Source organism: Dipodomys ordii, unplaced genomic scaffold (assembly GCF_000151885.1).
Source record: "Dipodomys ordii isolate 6190 unplaced genomic scaffold, Dord_2.0 Scaffold97, whole genome shotgun sequence".
NCBI lineage: Eukaryota > Metazoa > Chordata > Mammalia > Rodentia > Heteromyidae > Dipodomys > Dipodomys ordii.
Genome location: NW_012267313.1, coordinates 7,004,905 through 7,026,441, shown reverse-complemented (window position 1 = coordinate 7,026,441; position 21,537 = coordinate 7,004,905). Strand labels below are relative to the sequence as shown.

Here is a 21,537-nt window from a genome sequence, read left to right as displayed (position 1 = left end):
ATTCCATACTGGAATTTCATGAGTCATCAGAAACATTAAATGCTACCAGAGGTATTTGCCTCTCCTTGGCAGGCACATTGATGTCTGGGTTGTAGGTTTGCCTGATTTTGGAATTGCATCAAGAACCCTCATATGGGGCCCCAGAAGTGGCCCCTTCTCAAGAATAGAGATACTGTCACTCATCTCTATGCTACTTTCGGCCTAGCATCTTAATTGCCTTACCACTTCTAGTCAAGAATGGATACTTGTGGCCATCTTTCAATGTGGCCTGTCAGATCTGCCCCTGTCAGATTTGAGCCAAGCTTGCTGGTCAAACTGAAGTGTTCCCCTAAAAATTTGTACTAGGGAGTAGAGGGAAGAATATAGAGTTCTCTAAATTCCCGAGAAACTGAACCGGAATATAGTCAGTCGGCAGAGCAAACTGAACTGGTAATGCAAAGAAAGGGCTAACTAGATGCAATCAGTATGTCACATGTCACAAGAGGATGAAAAGAAACTGTCCAAAAAGGGCATTTTAGTAGCTATTAAAAATCAATTATTTAGGTGGGTACTGATGGCTCACGCCTGTAATTCTAACTACTCAGGAAACTGAGATCTGAGAATCGCAGTTTGAAGCCAGCCTGCACAGCAAAGTCTATGAGACTCTTATCTCCAATTAATCACAGAAAAAGCCAGAAGTGGTGCTGTAGCTAAAGTGGTAGAGTGCTAGCCTTGAGCAGAAGCAGTTCAGGGACAGTGCCCAGGCCCAGAGTTCAAGCCCCAGGACTATCCCTCCCAAAAGATCAATAAATACCAGAAAGTCTCTCTGAGATTTAATATATTTAAATTAAGAACCTTCACTAAAGAACCTTCATAATGTAGGAGAGACAGACAAATTATTCCTGAAAAATCTCAGGAGAATACAGCTTAGATTTATGCTATGAGTAAAACAAAGATTTAAAACCCTTTTTTTTTTATTACTTTTTGTAGATTTCTCCTGGCTCCCCAAAGTAACTCAACACATAAATGTATAAGTCAGTATGTCATGTAGGGTCAATGTGTGAATTTTTTTTTTTACAATTTTGTTATGATCATCATCAAGTAATTGTAAAAAGGGGTTTCAATTCATCATGTCAGGTTACAAGTCAAATGTGTAGTGATCACTGTCATCCCTTCCGTTGTTCTCCTCCATCTCCAAACCCTTTCATTCCCTCTGATGTGTGGTTTTGAAAAGTCACTTCACATCTCCATTTATTAGCCCCAGGGTTCTCTCTGTTTTACCAAGATGTTAAGATTTTTCTAAATAATATTTGTCCAACACTTCTTTCATAATCTTTGTGTTTTAAACATCTATACTTTCTTTTATCTAAGAAATTCAGAATATTTAAAATACGCTTAGTAATTATCACTATATTTTTGTATTCGAAAGTAGTAAGTTTTTGTATAGGAAAATCAGTGTACCAAGAGGAATGAGTGAGCTAAGCCAAGACAAGGTGATGAAATCATGTGGGATACTGAAAAAGAAAAGAAAAGAAAGCAAAACCCCTAAGCTCTGAGGCTGAGCCTTCCTAATGCTATTACACACAATGGAACGTTTTGACCAACTTCTCCATCAGAGAGGTTGCTTTATTCCAAAGATTTACAGGCTAAGCAACTTAACTCATTTTCATGAAGCCATGACTCAAAGGAAAATCTTCAGCTTTAATGTGCAAATTCTAATTGACCTTGTAGAGAAGGCTAAAACACAATTCAAATCCTGGTACTTAGAGCTGATGACAGATGAAGGTGAAGAAAGAAATGACCTGGCTGGAACACCTCTCATCTGAGAACTTGGGGTCAGGGGACTGGTAATTGGCTTAAGTTGATGCAGAGGCTAATGAGGAACTAACTCACTCAGGGCCATCAGGTTTGATGTTTGCTCCTTCCTTCTCCTCTCTCTTATTTTCCAACCTGAACAATTGACTAAGGAGTGAGTTCAGTGAAGTCTCCCTTGTGTCACCCTCGGCCCCCCCACCCCCACCACACTTTTATTTTGTTGGTCATGGGGCTTGAACTCTGGGCCTGAAAGCTGTCCCTCAGCTCTTCAGCTCAAGGCTAGTGCTCACCACTTGAACCACAGCACCACTTCTGGTTTTCTGGTGGTTTATTGGAGATAAGAGTCTCATGGCCTTTCCTGCCCGGGCTGGCTTTGAACCGAGATCCTCAGATCTCAGCCCCCTGAGTAGCTAGGATTACAGGCGTGAGCCACCAGCGCCTGGCTTCCTTGCTCCCTTGAAGACCACCTTTTCATAGCTCATCCAAAGTTCTGAAACTTTATGAATTCAGAGTTTTAGAACTGGAATTCAGAACCCACAGAACTGGACTTACAGAGTCCACTGAAAAGGCAACATTTCACCACTTGGAAGAGGCCACAATCTGGCACATAACAAGTACACACTCACTACTCAGAATACCACAAGGTGGTTGGTTTCAGATATTTTAAAGCTGTGAGCACCTTTCTACTCCTGGAGGCTGAGGGACAGTCAGTATGTAAGACATAAGTGTAAGTAAAGCCCTATTCCACATTATTCTCTCAGGTATAGCCTAAATTGGGGCCTTTGAGTTAAGCTCATCTGGCCTTTTCAGACTTTTCTTGGGCAACACAGAGAGATGGAGAAGACTTGTAGGAATCAACTCATCTCTGGGGAAGTGAACTCCAGGACAACCACTGGGACCTTGTGGTAGAGCCTCAGTGTCAGAAAAGAGGTTCTAACAACAGACCTGTTAACCTTGGGCAAAGCCAGGTCCGGGGTCAGGCCTTCTCAGTTTGGAAGATGTGAGGCCATTCCCAATTTCCCTCAAGCTTTCTCTACATTACAAAAATCAAATTATGTTTTAATTTTGTTATATGTACTATGATATCCCCAAAGAAATGATAGGGGTGTTAATTTTTTAAGAACTGGAGGCCTTGTGTCTGGTAATAACACATTTTTAAAAACAGTAAACATCTCCTCTTTCAGATCAGCCCTCATCTCTCTCAAGACGGTACATTCAACCTCACTTGGAAATCACATCAAAAGTCTCAACTTGAGTTTTTGGATGCCTGTGCGGCTTGAGCAAATGGCTCCTCCGGGACCTCCTAGGAAGAGAGAGGCTCTAAACAAACATGGTGGGGTGTATTGTACCATAAACTTTCCACGGTGTTTGGCACACATAGTAAGCAAGAGTAGTGCTCGTTTCTCTCTAAAGACAGATTACCCACAGAAGGCAGAGAGGTGGTCCCTTGCCACCAATCCCCTGTAGCAGGCTCTGAGGCTGTAAAAGGTCCAGCTGCATAGCTGCAGCTGGCACAAGACCAGCCAGCCAAACCCTGGGGCCCACCTGGGCATGCTGAGAGTTCAGCAGTATATACTAGCATGCTTGAACTGGTTTTTATAGCTAGAGTCAATTCTGACAGGTCAATATCTCTGTTCTAGTTATTAAATATTTTCAACATCATTTAGTTCTCAGTCAGATTTGTAACAGTAGCCGAGACACTGATCTCCCAGGATTTTGCCTGGTGGTAGCTGATAGAATTGTAAGGTAAGCCCACAGCATATAGATAGATAGATAGGTAGATAGATAGATAGATAGATAGATGCTGACATGCATACATTCATACTTATATACATACCCCTTATGAATTCTCCAGAAAATATGTCTTGATGTTCTAGGTCTTAACACTAGCCGATGGAAACGAACTTCATGCATGCTAGCTAGGTAGTTATTCTACTGCTTGAGTCATGCCTCCAGTACTTTTTATTTTTGACCTGGTCATTTTTGAGATAGGGCAATGATTTTTTTTTCCTGGGCTGGCCTGGATTTCAGTTTCCCTATTAACACTTTCCACCATAGCTGGGATGACAGGTGCATACCACCAGGCCCACATATTTCATGAGATGGGGTCTCATGAAGTTCTATTTTGTTTTTGTCCAGACGATCCTCAAACTATCTACCTGCTCCATCTCTGTCTCCTAAGTAGCTAAGATTACACTTGTGAGCCACTACTTCCTGCCTGAAAAACTTTACTGTAGGTGTAAGGGAAAAGAAAAAGAAATCAACCTGTCTTTAATAGCAAGTTTTAGTTGTTGAAGATTTGTGAGGTTTTATCTTTCATTCAAAAATAGCCCATAAATTCTGGTTTCATAGGTAGTATTTTCTCAGTAGGAGAAACCCAAGTATGATTTAGTTTTAGAGTTAAAAAAATTCTAAGAGCTACATGGCCCTCCATTGTGTGTAATTAGCAATGGCTCCCAAGATGGAAGGCAATTGTTTACTCAGAGTATGAGCAAGAACTGGCTGACTTTTTAAGCTAAGTGGAGTTGTGGGGGTGGGGGGGGAGGTCTAGTTCATTTTTTTCTTCATGGAAGTTTTCTTCAGAAGTATGAATTATCAAATGGCTTAAAAGACACAAAATTATGGTGGTAAGAAAAGAAAATTTGGATAACTCCTTCCCCAAGGTCTATTTTTTATTTGTATACTTAAGGGTGGGGAATTTCATTTTGACATTTCTATATATGATTATAACATATTCTAATCAATCTCACCCTCAATATCACTCTCTCTTTCCCCCCTCTCCATTTTTCTCTAAAATAATTTCAACAGGTTTCACTGCTCTATTTGTATATTTGTAACCAATCAACTTTCATCTTTCATCCCAAAGACTTTTTGACCAAATATCAAATGAGCATAATTTTTTATCACACAGTCCCCTCAGAAAGTATCCAGTCTCATTGTAACATTTCTAAACCCCTATTTCATAAAAGTAATATACTATAATTTTTTTTTTATTTTGCGCGTGTGCTGGTTCCCTTAGCTATTTTGCTCAAGGTGGTAGTCTACCACTTGGAGGTTAATTGAAGACAGGAGTCTTACAAACTTTCCTGGCGGGGCTGGCTTCGAACCATGATCTTCAGATCTCAGCCTTCTTAGTAGCTAAGATTCATGAGCCCCTAGTGCCTGATATACACACATTTTTTATTTTCAGTTAAAATCTCAGAAACTAAACCCCTTCAATATATTTTCCAACTAAAATAGACCCAAGCAACTTTCCTCATAAATCAGATACCTAAACACGAGTACTTCTGTTTTCTTGCTTTGTCTTTGTTTGCAGATAACCATTTTTCTTTCTACATCACAGCACACTCATTCATTCATTTGTAAATGTCTATGCCTCTGTAATATACTAATTATTCTATACAATACATGTAAATGTAGTGAGATGAACATCATTGATCACATTTCAATATTATCAGCTTCCATGATTTTTGAACAATGTCTCCATTTTCTATGATTTTGTCTAAGTATCAAGAGAAAAGGGCAGTCCTTTGTTTCACTTAGAGCAACAGTTTTTTTTTCCTCCTGAAGTAGATCAAGTGTGATTTCACTTTAAATGGTTTGATTGTGATTCCCTTGGACATAATTGTTTTCCACAGAACTCATAACTGAGGTCTGCTGGCATCACTGCTCAGAGGCTATGGACAACATCCACTTAGGGTTAGAGCCAGTGTTTCTCCACTTGGTAGATGTTGCAGTTGGGAGTTATGTGCCAAGCTCACAGCCCATGGTTTAGAAACCTGGCATCTGAGCTTCAGACGTACAGGCTTTTAAAATACAGACGGGGGCAATTATCATTAGGATGGATTTATATGCTGAGAGAACAACATATTTCTCATTTCTATTGGGAAACTCAATTGTAATAAACCATAAGGAAAACTCATAGAGAGACTATTTTATGATGGAATGCCAATTATGGAGGTGCTGACGACTCTGAAAAACAATTCAAGAGCCGGGCGCTGGTGGCTCACACCTGTAATCCTAGCTACTCAGGAGGCTGAGATCTGAGGATCGCGGTTCAAAGCCAGCCTGGGCAGGAGAGACCGTGAGACTCTTATCTCCAATAAACCACCAGAAAACCGGAAGTGGCGCTGTAGCTCAAGTGGTAGAGCGCTCGCCTTGAGCTGAAGAGCTGAGGGACAGCGCTCAGGCCCAGAGTTCAAGCCCCATGACTGACCAAAAAAAAAACAATTCAAGAATTTGTGTGTGTGTGTGTGTGTGTGTGTGTGTGTGTGTGTGTTGTGTAGTGGGGCTTCGACTTGGGCCTGGACACTATTCCTTAGTCTTCTCATTCAAGACTGGAACTCTAATACTTGATCCACAGCTTTACTTCTGACATTTTGGTGGTTAATTGAAGATAGTCTCATGGACTTCTCTGCCCCTGCTAGTTTCAAACCATGCCCACAGATCTGAGCCTCCTGAAGAGCTAAAATTATAGGCAGTAAGAATTCCAGAACCTATGAAAAGGCACAGTTTTTGTACCAGAAAAAAAGTTATGGTCTTCTTGAGTTTGATATCAGTAAGGGACTCTTTCAAAGTTTTGCTTTCATCTTATAGGCTTTTGTTTTTTTGGTCGGTTGTGGGGTCTGAACTCTGGGCCTGGGCGCTGTCCCTCAGCTCTTCAGCTCTAAGCTAGTACTCTACCACTTGGAGTCACAGCGCCTCTTACGGCTTTTTATGCTTATGTGGTGCTGAGGAATCAAACCCAGGGCCTCATGCATTCAAGGCAAGCACGCTACCACTGAGCCCCGTTCCCAGCCCCTCTTATCGATATTTTACCATATCAATTCTGATCAAACAGACTTTTGTGAAAGTGATTGGGGGGGGCGGGGGCGGGCAATGCTTCTACAAACTTTTCTTTCTTATCTTTATACAGCCCAGTGAGCCATCCTCTCCCCTAATACCCAGAGGTAAACAGAGTTCAAGACAGCCAGCATTCTCCAAGTGTTTCCTACCATCTAACAGGTGCCTCTCCCTCCTTCCGTCTCACAATTCTGGGAGTTAGGCAATACTATTTTATATTTCTCTTATAATTAAAAAAAAATCCATAGGAACAGAAGGTTTAAAGGCTGGTTGGATTTGCCCAAGTCTGGCTCCTACCTAATCAAGCATTCTGAATCCACAGTCCTTCACCATTCAGATCAGGTACCTGCTGGCAAAGAAGCAGAGACCTGCCCCCTCATGCACAGTGGCACCTCACCCCAAATCTAGTCCAAAGATTTCCCCTTTGGCCAGTAATATAATCAGCACTCTGTCAATTTGGGAATTTGGGTATCAGTTACACTCACTACAGAACTTGATTGCATTCTATCGTATGGGTGCTCATATTTTTTTTCATGAGACATTTTAATATAGAATTGTAAGTTCCTAGAAAAATTATATTTTTGTACCCATTAAAGTTCTGAGATAAGCCATGCTTCTGGCTCCCTCTTCTAATTCTTGATACTGCCAAGTCAGAGATCAAGAGGATCTCAATGTCAGGCAAACCCAGGTAAAATTTTAAGACCCTATCTGAAAAAATAAAGCATGAAAAGTAACTCAATTGATAAGAACGCTCACCTAACAAATGTGACACCCTGAATTCAAATGCCAGTGCTGCCAGAACATAAATAAGTAAGTAAAGCTCTGGGTTGCTAATGCCTAGAAAATGACTACTCATAGTCATGATAGGTAGGAATTATGACTTCTTCGCATGGATTACAAACATGTGTTCTGAGTACTACCCTTAGATATAACCTAAGGATATGTGTCAACCTTGTGTTGAACATAACCACCAAAGCTGGTTGCACGGATCATCTTGCTAATCCTTGTCTGCTATTTATGCCCCAGACAATACACATGCGTGATTGGTCAATATTCAAATGAGTAAAGAAATGCTTGTTGAACTAAAGAGGATTTTTATTCAGTAAGTATTTATTGAGCACCTACTATTGAAAAGGAACAATATTGGATGTTTCAGGGTAAAGAAGGAAAGAGTTTCCTAATTCATCAAGAAGATAAAAAAATCTAACTACGGTCATGAACTACTTAACAAATGTGATCCACTGTGGACTTAAATTGCACAGAACTCCCTTAATATTCTTTAAGGGACCTTTTCTTTTCATCCCCTGAGCATGCTTTCCTATGCTTAGATATGCAGATATAATTGTGTTATTCTAATCTGCTGCATTCAGTTCAGTTACATGTTATAAAACCACAGAGCCTAAGAGCAATCAGCAGTATTACACAGTCCATTCTGCATGCAGTAGGTTTGTGTGAGTACAGCCTGTGATGCTTGCACCACAGTGAAACTGCCTAACAACATATCTCAGAATATATCTATTGTAAGCAATATGACTGTGAGATATTCAATAAATATTGAGTGTCTACTGGAAATGAGATATGATGCTAGGACCCAATGGTAAACAGGTGGCATCCAGGTAGTGCAGATGCTTACTGTCTTGTTAGATGAGAATGGCAAAAGATCAAGAATCCTACAGTGGAAGAGATAGATACACATATTATCTTAGTGCACATGTTACACAGAGGGATGTTCAGCCACTTCCTGAATGTTATTGGAGACAATATGGCTAAATTTAGTCCAGAACATAAAACTGCCAGAAGCCATGGGTCAGCCTATAATCCTAACTACTCAAGAAGCTGAGAAGTGCAGTTCAAAGCCAGCGAGGCAGAAAAGTTCATGAGATTCTTATCTCTAATTACTCAGCAAAAAAAACCCTAGGAAGTAGAGCTGTGGTTCAAGGGACAGAATCAGCCTTGGGCAAAAAAAAAAACTAGGGAACAGCAGCCAGGCTTTCCAAATCCACTAATTGCAATAAATAACTAAATAAAGTATAATATATAACGTATAAGATATAATATAATACTATAATATATAAGATAGAGAGCCAGGCACTGGTGGCTCATGTTTGTAATCCTATTTACCCTAGTGGCTGAGATTTGAGGATTATGGTTCAAAGCCAGCCTGGGCAAGAAAGTCCATGAGACTCTTCTCCAATAAACTGGAAGTAGCACTATAGCTCAAGTAGTAGAGCTTTAGCCTTGAGCAAAAGAGTTCAGTGCCCAGGCCCAAGTTCAAGACCCATTACTGATTGTGTGTGTGTGTTTCTAGAATGTTCTAAACCTAGAAAATAGCCTATATATGTTTGGAGAAAATAGAATAACATCTTCAGGGAACTGCAGATATCTAAGTATGATGTGAACACAGAATTCAAAGCACAGAAAGGGGGTGACCAAGGCATCTGTGCTGTTAGCAGTGACTGGGGTGTATGTATGTACATTGTGTATGTACCATGGGAGCCAGAATTCTTGAGAAAGCGACCATATACTTTAGAGAGATAGAGAATGGTTCTGGGATTAATGATACTCCGGATACAATGAGGGAGTCTTAGAAAACCATACCTGCATGTCTCCAATCTCCCTAGTTTTAAGAGGCTTCCATTCTTTTCTTTTTTTGGGGGGGTCTGGTCGTGGGGCCGGAACTCTGGGCCTGGGCGCTGTCCCTCAGCTCTTCAGCTCAAGGCTTGAGCCACAGCACCACTTCCAGCTTTTTTTCTTTTTGCCTATGTGGTGCTGAGGAATTGAACCCAGGGCCTGGCATGCAAGGCAAGCGCTCTACCACTGAGCCACCTTCCCAGCCCCATTCTTTTCATTTCAAATAAAATCAGTGATTGAACACTCCCAGCTCCTTGCTCCCACCCCTTCCGATTCCCAGTCACACACAACCCTCAGGAAACTGTTTCTTCTGACTGCTTCCTTCCCCAGCTGTGTGTTTTCCTGGGATGTCTTGTTCTTTATTCCCACCAACAAGGCTTTCCCCCCATCCCTGCTCTTAGATATTCCTAGATTACAGGCCCTTTCCTTTCAAATTCTCAAGTCCTCTTCATATAAACACTTAGTACATTTTCACTGATGATTTGAAGAGTACTACTGCCCTTGTCTATTAGATAAGCATGGAGGTGCAGATACTATTGCAATCCCCTCAGGATTGAAGTACAGGGCTGCCCAGGAATAAACATACCTTATCCAAAAAATAAGTGAATGCTGCTTTCCAGTGGCTCACCCCTGTCATCCAAGCTACTTAAGAGGCTGGGATATGAAAATCATGGCTTGAAGCCAGCCAGGGCAAGGAGCATCCATGAGACCCTTATTTCCAATTAACCACCAAAAATCTGGAATGTAGCTTTGGCTCAAGTGATAGAGTACTAGCTTTGAGCACAAAAGCTCAAGGATAGCACCTTAAACCTGAATTAATTAAAAAAAAAAGTGAAGCAGAAAGGGCTGGAAACATGGCTGAAGTGGTAGACTGGTAAAGTGGTACTGGTAGGCCAGCACCATACACACACACACACACACACACACACACACACACACACACACACACACACACACACACAATTTTTCTCTTATAGTGGATTGTTTTCCTATAGTGGATTTTTCAAATCCACTGAATTTCTTTCTTTTTTTCTTTTCTTTCTTTCTTTTTTGTCAGTTGTGGGGCTTGAACTCTGGACTTCGGTGCTGTCCTGCACTCTTCAGCTCAAGGCAAGTGCTCTATCACTTGAGCCACAGCATCACTTCTGGTTTTCTGGTGGCTTATTGGAGATAAGAGTCTCACGAACTTTTCTGCCCAGGCTGGCTTTGAACCGCGATCCTCAGATCTCAGCCTCCTGAGTAGCTAGGATTACAGGTGTGAGCCACCAATGTCTGGCTCTAAATCCACTAAATTTCTTGTAATCTCACTTTTCTAAAATTAGTAGGTCCCTTCCCATATGCCATGTTGCTTCTTTGACTTCTCTTCCCATGCCCACTCTCCCTCACTGGATAAATTATCTTCAACCTTTCCTCCATTTCTCCTATTTCTTGGCTCCATTCGCCTTGCTCCATTCATAGTCTTTCTTATGTGAGCATCTAGATGATAATTATACAAATAAGGTATTCCTCATAAAAGGACCTCCATCTATAGGATTTACAATATTATTTATGTACTTTCCATTTTTACCCTTATTAAAGTTAAACTCTTCAATTGTTAAACTAAAGCAGAAAGAGGTTGATTCTCAAGCATTTTGAATATATGGATTCCTTTGTAAATAGAAAAATAACCTCAAATTCTCATGTAATAATCTTTGCAGTTTTATTTTGATTGACTAGAAAATATAGAATGGCAGAAAGCTACTGTGTATTCATTGGTATATCAAATTTAAAAACTCCCATAAAAGCCAGGCACCCGTGGCTTACGCCTCTAATCCTAACTACTCAGAAGGCTGAGATCTGAGGATCGCAGTTCAAAGCCAGCCCAGGTTGGAAAGTCCATGAGACTCTTATCTCCAATAAGCCACCAGAAAACCAGAAGTGACACTGTGGTTCAAGTGGTAGAGTGCAACATTGAGCTGAAGAGCTGAGGGACAGTGCCCAGGCCCAGAGTTCAAGCCGCAAGACTGACACCTTCCCCCCCATCCCCCACCCCCCCACCCCACCCCCGCTGAAAAAAAAAACCAACCCAACAACAATGAAAACTTCCATACATTTGAAAACCAAAAAGCCTGGTATTTTTTTCAACATAAAATGATCAGACTTGGGGAAGTTTTAAATGCCTATAGCTCAATATAGATTCCCACATACGGAGAATCATCATCTAGAGACAGCAAAGGCATCTAGGTAGGCTGGCTGCTGCTTTGTTCTCTCTCCTTCTCTCTCTCTTTCCCTCTCCCACTTCCTCTTCCTCATTCCATCCCTCCTCCCCCGTGGCACTAAGGTTTTTTAAAAAAAACATTTTTAATTATTATTATCTTTAAGTAGTTGTACAAAGAAGTTCCCGTTCTCCAAAACAGTTTATGAATAAGAAGTGTCTGACAACATTGTCACCCATCGCTCCTAACCCATCCCTTCTCTCACTTTTCTTTTCTTTTTTAAAAATGGAGATTAGGTGATTACATAAAATTTGCATATTTCACAGTATGGTGGGAAAGTAATACTTAAAGTCACAAACACATTTTAACCTTCACAAGGCAAATTGTCATTATCATGGTCTATAAAGTTTGTGAATTCTATGAGTTTTGACAATACAATTATTTCTTTGTGGCACTAAGGTTTGAGCTCAGGGCCCTGCACCTGCCACTGAGCTATGCCTCCAACCCTTTTGGGGCTGGTTATTATTATTATTATTAATTTTGCTGGTCCTGGAGCTTGAACTCAGGGCCTGGGCACTGTCCTGGAGCCTTTCTGTGATCAAGGCAAGTGCTCTACCACTTGAGCCACAGAGTCACTTCTGGCTTTTTCTGTTTATGTGGTACTGAGGAATCGAACCCAGGGCTTCATGCATGCTAGGCAAGCACCCTATCACTAAGCCACATTCCCAGCCATGTGCTAGTTATTTTGAGATAAGATTTTATTCCCTGCCTGAGCACAAGCGTGGACTATAATCTCTTATTCTAGAAGGACAGGTATATGCCACCCCCAATTCCTTGATTCTTCCACTAAGATGGACTCTTGAGATGGACATTTAAGGACTTTTCTTCTCAGGCTTTCTTGGAACCACTGTCCTCCATATCTAGCTTTGCACATAGCTAGGGTAACAGGCATGCCACTGTGCCCAGACATTGGTTGAGGTACCTGATCTCAGTAGCTAGAATTCTAGGCATGAGCTTCCAGTGGCTAGTTTGTTCAGATTCAATTCCTCTTCATTGTTTATTCAAAAATCCTCATGAAAACACAGACACATGTACAATGACAAAAGCATTGAAAGTCATAATTATTTGTCAGTCAGTTAGTACTTTATACTAAACAAAATGCAGATATATGAAATGGGGCAGCAAAATGTCAGCTTTCTATGAGATCCACTGGACATCCATTTTTCACTAGCCAGGGAAAGGCAAGACGACTCCATGAGACACTTAGAGCTGCCTTCTCAAAGGTCCCTAAAGCCCAATTCTTTCCACCCCATAACTTCTCTTTTGGTCTCTGTTCAGGAGCTACAATCCCCAGGACTTCAACAATTCTGAGATCGATAGGAAAGACAGTGACTCATTGCATTTGGAAACCTGAAACAAATGGGAAGAAAGGATTCAGTAAAGAGAGCCATTAGTTTTTTACACATTGTTTTTGATGAAGAACGACACCCTACTTTAAATGATCCGGGAATGATGCCCCTGTTCATAATCGAGGAACCAAAAAGTGAAAGCAGAAATTTCCTTTCCAATCCAGTAGATCTACACCAGGAAAGGAACTTCGGGCTTAGGAATTGGGCTAATATCCCTCAGTTTTGCCTTCAGTTTCATACCTCAGAGTTTCTAATTGGCTAGTCAGTGTGCCAGATACTGAGTACTCACTTCTGATTTTCCATCTTTTGTTTCTGGGTAACTAAAATAAGGTTCAACACTCACTGCCCAGGCCAAACTTGTGACCAAGTTTGACCAATGACCCACTGGTCCTGATCAATGAGACATTACAGTAAGTCTTCCAGGCTGCTTTCTCATAAAAGGAGAGAGGCTTCAGAGATAAGCTATGAGTCTGCTTCCGTTATCTCTGGCCCTTGGCTCTGGTGGTGTGGAGATGTGGTGGGCACTTGCACATGTGTGAAAAGCCAGGGAACAAGAGAAACTCTCTGGGGAAGCAGGAATAGAATGGTGAGCTGAGGGGAACCCTTGGAAATTCCATACCCAATGTGGCCTTGTTAGATTAATAAAATGTCATTATGTTATAAGGCTGTTTTTCAAGTTTGACTGACTTGAAAGGTGAATTTAATGCAGTAAACCTGGGTATCAGCAACGTTTCACACAGAATGGAAAAAATATATTTTGAGACTTTTAGTAGTTGCTTTCGCAACTACTTTTGTTGTAAATATAATTTTAAAAGTAGCCTGCAACAATGAGATGTACAAGTCGTTATGTCGAAAACCAACTTTACAACTTTGGTGGGCGCGGAGGGGGGAGGAGTGGGTGGAGAGGCGAGGGGAGGATGGGAATGGGAAGGGCAAACAAAGGAGGAGGCTACAATGCTTGATAAGAAATGTACTCATTATCTTGCCCATGTAATTGTAACCCCTCTGTACAATAAAAAAAAAAAACAGAAACTGAAAAAAAAAAGTAGCCTGTGGCTCATTGTAGTGACACATATCTCTAATCTCTCAGCAATCAGGAGGCTGAGGCGATACGATCATGAGTTTCAGGCTAGCCTATTTCAAAAGAGAGAGAAAGAAGAAAGGAAGGGAAAGAGGGAGGGAGTCAGGGAAAGGAAGGAAACAAGCCTGGAATCCTAACTACTAGGGAGGCAGAGATCAGATCAGAGGATCCTGGTTTAAGGCCAGCTCAAACATGAACTCAGGAGATTTCATCTTAACTAATTTCTGGGTACAGAGGTATGAGTGTGTTATCTCATTTTGAGGGGAAACACAATGGCTAGGTATAGAGACACTGCTATTCTAACTACAATGGCAGGCTGTTTTGTAGGGGCAGGGATATTTGAGCTGGACCTTTAAAGATGACTTAGGTTTTGCTAGGCTGTGAGGGGAGATGTGAGGCAGGGGAGAGACCAACCTCATATACAGAGTTGGCATTTAATTAAACACACACACACACACACACACACACACACACACACACACATACATGTACCACACATGGCAATGAAATACCTTATGATCCCTGTAATGGTGTTTTGAACAAGCTCATGATAAGACAGAAAGCTTTATGGAAATGCTGATAGCATACTAGCCAAACCTAAGCATTTATGTAACTATAAAATTCTGCATGCTGACCATCACACAATGCCACGTGTGAACCTTCACCCGATCGTTACAGATGAAGGAGAGGTTTGAGGTTCCATATTTGGAAATGGTGCTGCTTCTGCTCACTCTTGGAGGATTTCCACAGGCACTATCATGCAAAGCATTAGAAGTGAGAATAGAGATATAAGGCAGGGTGCCTGCGAGCAACTTTTAGTCTAAGAGTGAAGACAAACAGGTCCACAAAGTGAGTCCCCTTACAGTGAGTGGGGGACAAGCCACCAAATCCAACAGGGCAGGGGTAAAACAATGACGCTGAAGGGTCTTCCTGGTGGAAGATGATCTGGGAGGAAGGCATTTGGGGGGAAGGAGCAAAGAAAGCAGAGATAACAATAGCAAGGGCTTTTGGGGACCATTGCAAGCTTTTCTTGAACAAAGCAGGGGGAAAAAAGGAGTTCTTTGTAATTTGCCAAGTTTTCACAATTGATCAAGCTGGATAATGACCTGGCTGCCTGCCAAGGAGACCTGTGTACGCCTGTTTTTTGGTCTGCTGTGGGATTCAGTCAGGCGGCAAGAATCTATTGTGGGCTCATTATGTACATGCTCAGGAATGGACATCTGGGGAAGAACGGGAAGGAGAAGTAGGCAGAAACTCAAATATTGTGAAAAACCGAGCGTCTCCTGCCTGCGTATAGTCATGGTTTCACGTGACTCGCCGTGTGAGCAGGGACAATGCAGCTATTATTATAGCAGCCAGCACTACAATCTCTTGACCAGTGCCAGTCCCCTCTCCCCCTCAGTGCTGGGGGTCTGGGGGCTCATTTGCATAAGGCTCCTTGATGGTGGTCATGTCTTCTTGCCATCTTAACTGCTTCAAGGGGCATACTGGAGCCTTTCCTTTTATAGCTTGTTGGTCTTCCAGAAAAGTACCCCCAAAGACAGGGGACAAGCCAAACTCCAAGCCTTGTGAGTCCTATAGCATCCACTTGGATGATTTCCACATGAAATTGAAGCAGCTGAGAATTCCCTGTGGTACTTTTGAAGGAAGACAGAGATGTAGAAGCAGGGGCCCCATGAAGCAAGGCTATGAGCAAGTGGCTGAGGACAGATACTAACTATGATTATTATCATCAAAGACAGAGCTAGGTTTTTGTGTGTGTTTTTTAAATACTAATTCTGTATGTTCCCACTCTTGTAGCCCTGGCTACTTTCTAGTCTATTCATCTAACCCAGATGTGAGAAAGTAGCACCAGGAAAAAATGTCCCTCTGATGGAAGACTTAAAATGGCCTAGTTTTGGAAGCATTCTGGGTAGTTTTTTTACAGTGAACTGGAATTTCACAAGCCTAATCAGACACTATGCATGGCAGTAGAAGTTCAGCGGTCTTCAATCCCAGTCATAAGGTGAACGAGGATGTTAGCTTGTAGTAAAACGTTTACAATATAATGGGGCAACTAAGCTTCATACAGCTAAGACCTCAGCTCAGTTCTATAGCACATCAACCCCATCTTGATACACCTTTCCATGTGAGACAAAGGCCAGAGAACGACCTGGTGGAAGTTTTTAAACATCTAGAGGTTTATTGTTTAGAGATAAAAAGACATCAGTAATAAGAAAATAATATGTTGTAATAACATTTAATTTTTAAATAATTCATATGTAAATACTTTCATTACATCTCTGAATGATTATAGTGAGTGTTAAATTCTGGACTTTAATAGGGACATTGACACACTGGGATTGCTTCCGGACTGCGCACATCTTTGTCAGTGTTCTCTGAGCCCCAGGCTAAAGAGCTAGGCAAGTAACCTCTGTCTAGAAAGCAGCAGAAGCTGGACCCCTCCTCTGTCAGTAGTGTTTTCGCCAGACAATTGGAAGCTGTCAGTGTAATCCACCATCTTCAGCTAAACCCACCTCCTCTAAGGGAGGATAGTAAAACATAAGAAGAAGGGACCCTTGAATCTTGAGGAGTCTTGATTTTTGTAGAGACATGCCATTTTTTTCTATTACAAGAGAAAGCAAGGAAGAGGAAGGAGAAAGATGGAGGCAACGACAATCCTTTGCTGCCCATACAGGTCCAGTGTCAGTTTCTTAGCTCAGTGTCACTCTGTTTCTGAACATCCTTAACTCAGTGTCTCCAGCTAACTCTCCAGTCAGAGTAACAGAGACTAAATGCCAAGAGATTAACACACATGATAACCAGTAGATCATAGATAAAATGAACAATGTCTACAGGAGGTAAGAATAATACATTATCCAAATAGGAAGATTTGACCTAATTTTTCCTTACAGTAAAGGGATTTGTTGCTGGGGATTTAGTGAAAAAATGGGACCATGAAGCTTGTGGAGACTGGTTTGGGAAAGGGGAGGCCAGGAGGAGGAAGGGTTGAATTTAATAAAGGCACTTTGTATGCATGTACAGACATGTCATTTTGTATAACTAATTGATACTAAATGAAAAAAAAAATTTTTGTGGGTCATGGGGCCTGAACTCTAGGCCTGGGCACTGTTCCTCAGCTCTTCAGCTCAAGGCGAACGCTCTACCACTTGAGCCACAGCACTAGTTCTGGTTTTCTGGTGGTTTATTGGAGAGAAGAATCTCACGGACTTTCCTGCCTGAGCTGGCTGTAAACTGCAATCCTCAGATCTCAGCTTCCTGAGTAGCTAGGATTACAGGCGTGACCCACTGGTGCCCTGCCTCCATGGGATTCTTATCTCCAATTTAAAAAGATTGTATAAGAAAAAGAAGATGTGGAAACTGAGATCATAAATAGACCTACCAGATTTAAAATAGTTTTTTGTGAGGAAAAAAAAAGGACATAATAAGTAATAAAGATATCACTGGATGCTTATGCGTCTTGGAGGCAAGGCCTTGATCTGTTTTATTTCACTACACACACACACACACACACACACACACACACACACACCTTTATAAAGAAGAAATCCATGTTGTCAAAGCCTTTTGAATGACTCAGAGAACATTGAAAGATGTCACTGAGATGCAGTAGCTTTTCTGCACCTATCCAGATTCACTTTCTGTCTTTTCCCAGCCACTCCCAGGATAGTGAGGGTGGGGTGGGGGACTGGGTTTGAATCCAAGGTCTTAATGCTTACTAGGCAGGTGCTCCACCACTCAGAGCCCAATCCTCACACCACACAGGATTTTGTGCTCCACACACTGTGTGCTGGCTACCTAAGGCATGGCTGAAGCTTTCCTGTCCTGTAGTCTGGAAACTTCTCTCTACTGTATTTGGCATGCTCTTCTTCCCTCTGGCACTTTCTGTTTTGTTTCTATTCTATCGACCTATTTGTCAAGCATAAAACAGATATGTGAGCACCTGCCACTGGAAATTCATAGCTGTGTACCTTTTGACATACTTCCTAGTATTTGATATTAAAAATAACAAAACAACAAAAGAGTTTGCCTGCCCTCCCCTGCCAGCCTGCTCTATTGCACCTTCCTTCTTCTAGATTGTTCCCTTCCTCCCTTCTAACATCGCCTTAACTTTGTTAAACCATTCCCATACCTTTACCTCACGTTCCAATACACTCTGTGCATTTACAAAAGCCAATTGTTGCCCAATTGTGGCCAAGGACACACAGAGAAAAGTGTGCTGGTTTCATTTGGGCCTCGGTTGTTGTAGAAAATGTGTAACCTTTCTAGAGCTTCCTGTTTCCTCTACCTTGCCTTTAGAAGTTTGCTTTAAGAAAACTGGGGAGGGATGGACCTAAATGGCCAGATGAATTTTGAATCGAACCCCAAGACCCACACTAACTTGTGTCCTCTTGTTTGCTCAGGTCTAATCATCTGTGTATCTTGAGTAGCCATCCACACTCAACTAAAAACAACATAAGCTTCATAGATAAAAGGAAACTGGACTTCCTGTCTTTGTGCTTTTCTTCCTAAACAAGGAAAATAATTGTTTTCTTTTCTCTAGCTGAGTTTTAGTTAATGCGTTGTTTTGCTGTACTTGTGTGCACTCAATATTCTGAAAAATGTATACAAGGTTAAGTCTCCATGTGGAAAGTAAGTGTTCAGCATAGCAACACAGAACTGACCTCTCTGTTTCTCTTCTCTGCTTGTAGACTGCAGCATGTTTATCTTCCTGACATCTGTCACCGCCGCTGTCAGTGGCCTCCTGATGGGTTATGAACTCGGGCTCATCTCTGGGGCTCTCCTGCAGATCCGAACTCTACTAGCCCTGACCTGCCATGAGCAGGAGAGGGTGGTGAGCTCTCTCCTCATCGGAGCCTTCCTTGCATCTCTCACAGGAGGCTTCCTCATAGACAGGTATGGCCGAAGGCTTGCGATCATCCTGTCCTCCTGTCTACTTGGGCTCGGAAGCTTGGTCTTGATACTCAGTTTGTCCTACACAATGCTTATTGTGGGACGCATTGCCATAGGGGTCTCCATTTCCCTCTCTTCCATCGCCACTTGTGTGTACATCGCAGAGATTGCCCCACCACACAGAAGAGGCCTTCTGGTGTCACTCAATGAGCTGATGATTGTCACCGGCATCCTTTTCGCTTATATTTCAAATTATGCATTTGCCAACGTTGCCCAGGGCTGGAAGTACATGTTTGGCCTCGTTATTCCCTTGGGAGTTTTGCAAGCGATCGCCATGTACTTCCTTCCGCCAAGCCCTCGGTTCCTGGTGATGAAAGGACAAGAGGAAGCTGCTAGCAAGGTTCTGGGAAAGTTAAGAGGGATTGCAGATGCCACCGAGGAGCTCACGATGATCAAGTCATCCTTGAAAGATGAGTATCAGTACAGTTTTGGGGATCTGTTTCGTCCCAAGGACAACATGAGGACCCGAATCATGATCGGTCTCACCTTAGTATTTTTTGTACAAGTCACTGGACAGCCAAACATATTATTCTATGCATCAACTGTGTTGAAGTCTGTTGGCTTCCAAAGCAATGAGGCAGCTAGCCTGGCCTCTACTGGGGTTGGGGTGGTCAAGGTGGTAAGCACCATCCCAGCCACTCTTCTGGTAGACCACATCGGAAGCAAAACCTTCCTGTGCATCGGCTCCTCCGTGATGGCGGCCTCCTTGCTGACCATGGGCATCGTGAACCTCAACATCCATATGAATGTCACCACCATCTGCAGGAATCCCAATCATGGTAACCAGTCCTTGGATGAGACTGTGTTTTTTGAAGCTGGAAATCTGTCAACCAGCAACAGTACTGTCAAAGAGCACTTTAAAGGGACCACTTCTCACATGGGGAGCTCGCTTGCACCTACAGGAAGTGACATGGGTAAGAGAGAGGAGATGACGTCCACGTCTTGGCCAAATGTTGGTCGAAGCCACACTGAATACCAGATGGTCACAGACCCTGCCCCCGTCCCAGCTGTTTTGAAGTGGCTGTCCTTAGCCAGCTTGCTGGTTTACGTGGCTGCTTTCTCAATTGGTCTAGGACCAAGTAAGTACTTTATTCATTTTCCTTTCCTCTTTAGAAATATTCTTGTCCTGCTTTTGATCAGGCAGAGCAATCTCCTGTGGTGTAATGCCTCTTTCTACATAAGTACTGGAAGCAAGCTGAGAATAATTCTAATCACCTGATGTTTCTGCTAATGCAAAAAGCTTGGCTTGGCTTGTATTTGCTACTTGAAAGCACAAAGGCTAGTATTCAACTGAAGGGTGTTTTCCACTGTATTCTTTAATGCAGTTGACTGAGGATAAATCAGACCTGGAAAGAGACATATTGCCCAGGGGCATTATATTGTCTTATAAAAGTAATTTTACTGGGTTACATTTTTCTCCATGGCATTCCTGAGTATCTTTCTGAGAAAACTTTCTTAAGGATGGATTGACTAGAAAAAAGTAGGTTGTCACCTGCAGTTTAGACATCTTTTAGCCTCATACCCAAAGCCTAAACATTTTTTTTTTTTTGGGTCCGGTCGTGGGGCCTGAACTCTGGGCCTGAGTGCTGACCCTCAGCTCTTCAGCTCAAGGCTAGCACTCTACCACTTGGGCCACAGCGCCACTTCCGGCTTTTTTCTTTTTTCTTATGTGGTGCTGAGGAATCGAACCCAGGGCCTTGAGCATGCAAGGCAAGTGCTCTACCACTGAGCCACCTTCCCAGCCCTTGATACAATATTTTGAAATATTAAGAATCAGCAAAGAATCTAAGAAAATGTCAGCTGGTAGAAAGGACTGGTTTTAATTCAGAGAGCCTCCTGAGTTTGAGTTTATATTGTGGTACATACTATAATAAGAGAGATGTTGGCTTTAAACTTCCAGAATCAACCTATTCCTAGCTAGGGTCTTTTCAATCTCATGCCACTGTTTTATCTTTAGTTTGGAGGCAATTTAAAAAACTGTGAAGTCAAAGCCGGGTGCTGGTGGCTCACGCCTGTAATCCTAGCTACTCAGGAGGCTGAGATCTGAGGATCAAGGTTCAAAGCCAGCCTGGGCAGGAAAGACCGTGAGACTCCCATCTCCAATAAACCACCAGAAAACCGGAAGTGGCGCTGTAGCTCAAGTGGTAGAGTGCTAGCCTTGAGCTGAAGAGCTGAGGGACAGCGCCCAGGCCCAGAGTTCAAGCCCCATGACCGACAAAAAAAAAAAAAAAAACTGAAGGCAATGGGCTGGGAAGGGGGCTCAGGGGTAGAACGCTTGCCTTGTATGCCTGAGGCCCTGGGTTTGATTCCTCAGCACCACATAAGCAAAAAGAAAAAAGCCAGAAGTGGTGCTGTGGCTCAAGTGGTAGAGCGTTAGCCTTGAGCAGAAGAGCTGAGGGACAGCGCTCAGACCCAGAGTTCAGGCCCCATGACCAGACCCCCCCCCATAAAAAAAACCAAAAAACAAAAAAACTGAAGTCAATACTTCAGTCTTGACTGCAATTTTCTTTAAAAAAATTATATTAGAACAAGAGTTCCCTTTCAAAGGCTTCAGTTCGATTTTTAAAGATAATTATTGGCTATTATTTGTCTTCTTTCTCCTTCCCTCTCTCCCAGTATTCTTTCAGGTAGC

At 42.3% G+C, this 21,537-nt stretch overlaps 1 protein-coding gene across 1 annotated transcript in view; it reads left to right on the top strand.

Moving 5' to 3' along the window:
• Positions 1 to 21,537, top strand: part of Slc2a12 (solute carrier family 2 (facilitated glucose transporter), member 12) — a 47,499-nt gene that overhangs the window by 964 nt on the left and 24,998 nt on the right. The window contains exon 2 of the mRNA XM_013026885.1: positions 18,644 to 19,984. Within this exon, the coding sequence (XP_012882339.1) occupies positions 18,644 to 19,984 (1,341 nt within the window). The remainder of the gene's footprint in view (positions 1 to 18,643; positions 19,985 to 21,537) is intronic.